Raw genomic sequence first — 5,260 nt, 5'->3', positions numbered from 1 at the left:
CAGGGAAGCCCCAGGAAGCAGCTTCTTGAGGCCTCAGCCCCAGCCTCCACCGTCCTTTATTTGCACCCATCCCCTGCCCGAGATGTCAGCAGCAGTCAAATATCCCTAGACATGGATCTCTAAAGACACCATCCCTGGCATAGGAATCTGAGAAGTTATCAGACAGTCACACCTTACTATGAAATAATTGGCTTGATACTTTCCCTAGAAAAAATAGACTGCTATAGAAGAGGGGGGCATGTCCAGAATCTGGGGGATAGGTGGGAGGGGCGGAGCATAGATGACCACTCCAGGGGGCTGTGCAGGTAGCAAGAATCCTTCACCCGTGACCTGTCCACTCTTTCACCACCTCCAGGGCACCCACCAAGAGTGAGAGTCCCTTGGAATGCAAGGAGATCAAACGAGTCCATCCTAAAGGAAATCAACCCTGAGTATTCATTGGAAGGACTGATGCTGAAGCTCAAGTTCCAATACTTTGGCCACTTGACGTGAAGAGCTGACTCATTGGAAAAGACCCTGATGCTGGGAAAGATTGAGGGCAGGAGGAGAAGGGGATGACAGAGGATGAGATGGTTGGATGGCATCACCGACTTGATGGACCTGAGTTTGACCAAGCTCCGGGAGAGAGTAAAGAACAGAGAGGCCTGTGTGCTGCAGTGCACGGAGTTGCAAACAGTCGGACACAACTGAGCGACTGAACAACAAAGCCGGAGTGAAGAGCTGGGCCTGTCACTCCGCTTCTCCCTTTCTGCTTCTTGATCCAGGGTCCTGGGGCCCCTCAGGCTACTAGCCAGGTTGGGAGCAGGGACAGTGGGGTTGAGTTCTCAGGGTTCCACAGCTGAGCTGCCAGCATAGAATTTCTACACCGCAGTCCAGGCGCCACGGCAACTGGAGGAAATAAACACTCTGGGTTTCACAGTCCAAGTTCTGCAGTGATGTCATCCTTAGCTCCTGCCTGCGGGGCCCTGCAGCTGGCTGCACCCCAGACAGCCTCAGCTGCTCAAGTAGGAGGATTGCTCTGCTTCTCAGCCCTCACGCCGCCTGTGGCGTTGGGGAGAGAGAGTGAACACAGGGGCCTGGGCAGGGGTGCCCGGAACAGGTCTCACCCAGGCCCAGCTCCTTGCCCGGTGCTCCACGTCTCTCAGTAGCTGCTCTGCCCCCCGCTTGGCCCCAGACATGAAAGTGCCCAAGGGTGTCAAGAACCCTGTGTTTTATGGGCAGCAGCCAGAGAAAAAGTTGCCAGTGTCCTCAGGGCACGAGATAAAGCAGACCCCTGTGGTCCTGGCGATGCTCAAAGGTGAGAGCAGGCCCCTGACCCGGGCTTGGGCTCATTCCTCTCTCTGAAGAGAGGCTGAAGGTGTGCTAACCTTGAAGCCCTGCCTCCCGCAAAACCCCTTCAGGCTCTTCTCAACACCACAGAAGATCTGCACTTCTAAGCTAAACTCCACAAGCAGAATTAACTGCTGGGAATTTGGGGAGGGTGGTGGGAAGCGGTTTGAAGTGAGGCCAGTTTTGGAAAAAGACTAGGGATTCAATGGCATCTTTAGTCCGTATTAGCTTTCCTCACTTCCCTTGAATCTTACTCTCAACTGAAAGCAGACAAACAAATTCTTACTATGTTGTTGATGACTGAGTGTTGCTGTACATGGGGGTTGTTTAGTATGTGATTAAATGTGTGGGCTCTGTTGGCTACTGTCTTAGAATTTTCACAGTACCAGCTTGTGTGACTTTGTGTGAATTGCTATTTCTAAGCCTCAGTTAGAGGCTGAACATCTGTAAGATGGGAAAAACAAGAATATGTATCTCACAGAGTTCTTGAGAGGGTTAGCTGAGATAACCCGTAGAAAATGCTTAGCATGGTGCTCGGCACAGAATAAGTTCTCAGTTACTTGTAACGATTACTTTTCTTATGATGCATTGCCTGTCCAAGAGAAATTGCGTTTTGTCTAGGAACATTGACTTTCCCCAAAGGAAGTGTCTCAATGGTGGGATTTGTGGCAGTGTGACGTTAGCAGGAGCAAAGACCCCAGTGTTCTTTTTTTTTTTTTTAATATTAATTTATTTGGCGGTACCAGGTCTTAGTACTGGCACATGAGATATTTAGTTGTTGCATGTGAACTCTTGGTTGCAGTATGTGGGATCTAGCTCCCTGAGCAGGAATTGAACCCAGGCCCGCTGCATTGGGCGCCCAGAGTCTTAGCCACTGGACCACCAGGGAAGTTCCTGCAGTGGTCTTAAGCACACTGTATTCAGGGCTTTCCCTGCCTCTGATCTCGCAGGCCCAGGCTGAGGGCTTCTCTCTCCGTGCTCACAGGTCCGGGGCCTGCCCAGTACCTCCGGCCATCCTGCACGGGCTATATAGACCACGATGTCTCCATGTTCCAGGAGCCGGCCTATACCCTGCATGCCCGGCACTCGGAGAAGCGTGAGTGCTTGCCACACCCGTAGTCCCCGCGGGCGTAGGGTTATTACTATTGGATGTTTGGGGCGGTGTGAGAGGGGAGGAGTCATTACCTGTAGCCACAGGCCCCTGGGAGCCCAGGCCTGCCTTGAGTGGGACACCCAGGTGGCCTGCTAGGTCCAGAAGGAAGTCGGCAAGGGGCCAAGTTACCTGTCCCTCTGAAGGCACCTCCCAGCTGGCCCTCCTGAGGGAGCTGTGAAGTGACCTGTTGCATCCAGCTGGCAGGGTCTCCTTTCTGACTGGTCTTTGGCTGGCACCCTTCAGCTTTGACTGCTGTGGGTTCACTTGCCAAAGCAGTTGGGCAGGAATAATGGGGATGGGGTGGAGGGAAGGGGGTGGTGGTGGTGGACTCAGGGCCTCCCAGGTGGCTTAGAACCCCCTGGAAGGCAGGGAGCTGAGGGCCGGTGAGAAGCTGGGGCCGACGGCCACAGCTGGTGAGAGGGTGGGCCGCGGTGTGTATCTGGGGGTCTGATATCCAGGCACTTGCTGGGGTAACACACCCTTCTCAGCAGGGGACCCCCCCTTTCTGGGGCTGGATCCTTTCTTCATGCTAATAATAGCCACTACGGGCTTTCCTGGTGGCTCAGTGGCAAGGACTCTACCTGCAATGCAGGAGCCTCAGGAGACGTGGGTTCGATCCCTGGGTCGGGAAGATCCCCTGGAGGAGGGTATGGCAACCCACTTCAGTATTCTTGCCTGGAGAATCCCATGGACAGAGAAGCCTGGCGGGCTATAGTCCATGGGGTCGCAAAGAGTTGGACATGACTGAAGCGACTTAACACACACACACACGCCTATTATTGTCCCCTTGGCACCAGTCCCTGGCAGCTGTTACTTTATCTGTTCCTCTGAACAAGTTCTAGAGAAATGTTAGGTCATGTGTTAAAAGATCCATTTTACAGATGAGGAAATAAAGGCTCCCCAAATCCCTAAGAGCCCAAGGCATTAGGAAGGTGCCCTCGGTACTTTTCTTGGGGAGGGGGATCTTGCCAGGAGACAGAGGCCAGACTCAACCTGGGGCGGCCTCTGGGGTGACCGGCCCTTTCCTTGGCTGCCTTGCAGTGATCATGGACATATGTAGCCCCGGGCCTCGCTATTTCTTGGATCCTAAGGTAACTCGGTTTGGGATGGCCAGCTGTCCTCAAGTTCCCATGGCAGAGCACATCTCTAACCTGCGTAAGACGGGCCAGAAGAGGGAGGTCGGGGGTGAGAGGTTGTGGGGTGGGAGGTTGGGGGTGGGAGGTCGGGAGGGTGGGAGGTTGGGGGGTGGGAGGTCGGGGGGGTGGGAGGTCAGGGGGGTGGGAGGTCGGGGGTGGGAGGTCAGGGGTGGGGGTCCACACTTAGGACCCAGGCAGGAGCAAAGGGGTCATGCATGACTCCCTTCGCCAGGTGTGTCTGCAGATGCTGGCCTCTCCCTGTAAGGTCACTTCAAGACACCCATGTCACCGTGTCTGGTCACAGTACTTAATGTCTGGAGGCCAATGTTTCATGTATGTTGCAGGGTGATACGGTAAAAATATCACAGGGCTCGTGTTATGCTAATGAGCTCACAGACTACTGATTCCAGCACGTTTTCTTGGTGCTGTCACAGGGACAATGACAGCCAAGGGTGATGTTCTGATGATGCTTGGGGTTTTTATATTATGAAGACAGTGTCTATGAAGAAGTCCCTACCCACCCTCGTCCCAGAGCCCCACGCAAGGAGGTGGTGTCCCCGTCCAATGCTAAGATGGTTATAGGGAAGTCACACCCAGCTCACCAAGGCCTTGCCCCTCCCTAGACTCGTTAGCTGGTCACCAGGAGATTCAGCCTGGTTCCAGCCCTGAGACCCCTCCCTTTCATTCGCCTACATTCAGGTCTGAGCCCCACCCCGGCCCCCTGCCATTACCACCTGGAGAAGACCCGCCCGCCTGGGGAACGAAGGGCTCCTGAGTACTCACTTGGCTTCCGGTGCCCATACCGAGTGATGGACCCCAATCCGGGCCCCAACCGGTACCAGATGCCACTCCTGCTGGGGCCCAACCTCCCTGCCAACAAAGCTGCTCCTTGCTATAGCTTGGCCCACTTGGACAAGAACTGGTTCTACAAGAATATGTCAAGAGGCCCCGGACCGGCCGCACACCCCCGGCCAGAGCCGTCCGTCTATCAGAACCGCAGCCCTGTCTATAGCATGGCCAAGCGCTTTGGCTACCCGGTGGACCACACACCTCGGCCTGGCCCTGGCTCCCACAACGTCCAGCAGGTCACGGCGCACAAGCCCCGCCCGCCCGCCTTCACCATGGGCATCAAGCACTCGCCCTGCCTATGCCCACTGGTCATCGACATTCGTGACTGAGGCCCCCCTGGTGCACTCCCCCCACCACCCTGTCCCCGGAAGTTATTTTTCTGTACCGAATTGAGCGACTTACCCAGATTTTAAGTAGCAGAGCTGGTGCCTGCTGTGTCCAGCACATAGAAGGCGTTAGATAAATATTTTCATTTATTTATTCCTCGGTTTTGCAAACACAGCTGCTTTCTTTGGGCCCTGCCCTGGTTGAGCAGCTGGGGATACTGTGAGGTGTGGGAGGGGTCCTTGTCTAGGAGATGTTCTGCTGTGGCTCACCAGGGGAGGCAGCTCTGTGTCCTCCAGGGAGCCCCGGATGGAGGCTCTGGGGAGCTGAGTTCCAGCCCCGCGTCTGCCCTGAGTGTGCTGTGTGGCCTTGTGTGCTCCCACAACTCTTTGGGCCTCAGTGAAGGGGGAGGAGGCACCTAGAAGATGGCCAGTTTCCCTCCAGCTCCTGAACTGTTTGATTCTGATCC

At 55.2% G+C, this 5,260-nt stretch overlaps 1 protein-coding gene across 1 annotated transcript; it reads left to right on the top strand.

Annotated features, from left to right (window-relative positions):
* Positions 1-355: 355 nt before the first annotated feature.
* CIMAP1C (ciliary microtubule associated protein 1C) lies at positions 356-4,947 on the top strand. Its single transcript, XM_004017835.6, has 4 exons — positions 356-1,297; positions 2,315-2,425; positions 3,524-3,637; positions 4,318-4,947. Exons 1-4 carry the CDS (start codon positions 1,177-1,179, stop codon positions 4,794-4,796), a joined length of 825 nt encoding a protein of 274 aa, XP_004017884.1. The 5' UTR covers positions 356-1,176; the 3' UTR covers positions 4,797-4,947.
* The last annotated feature ends 313 nt before the right edge of the window (positions 4,948-5,260 follow it).

The sequence above is a fragment of the Ovis aries genome, chromosome 18, assembly GCF_016772045.2.
Source record: "Ovis aries strain OAR_USU_Benz2616 breed Rambouillet chromosome 18, ARS-UI_Ramb_v3.0, whole genome shotgun sequence".
Taxonomy (NCBI): Eukaryota; Metazoa; Chordata; class Mammalia; order Artiodactyla; family Bovidae; genus Ovis; species Ovis aries.
Note: the sequence above shows the minus strand (reverse complement) of the source record. Positions and strands in the feature narration are given on the sequence as shown.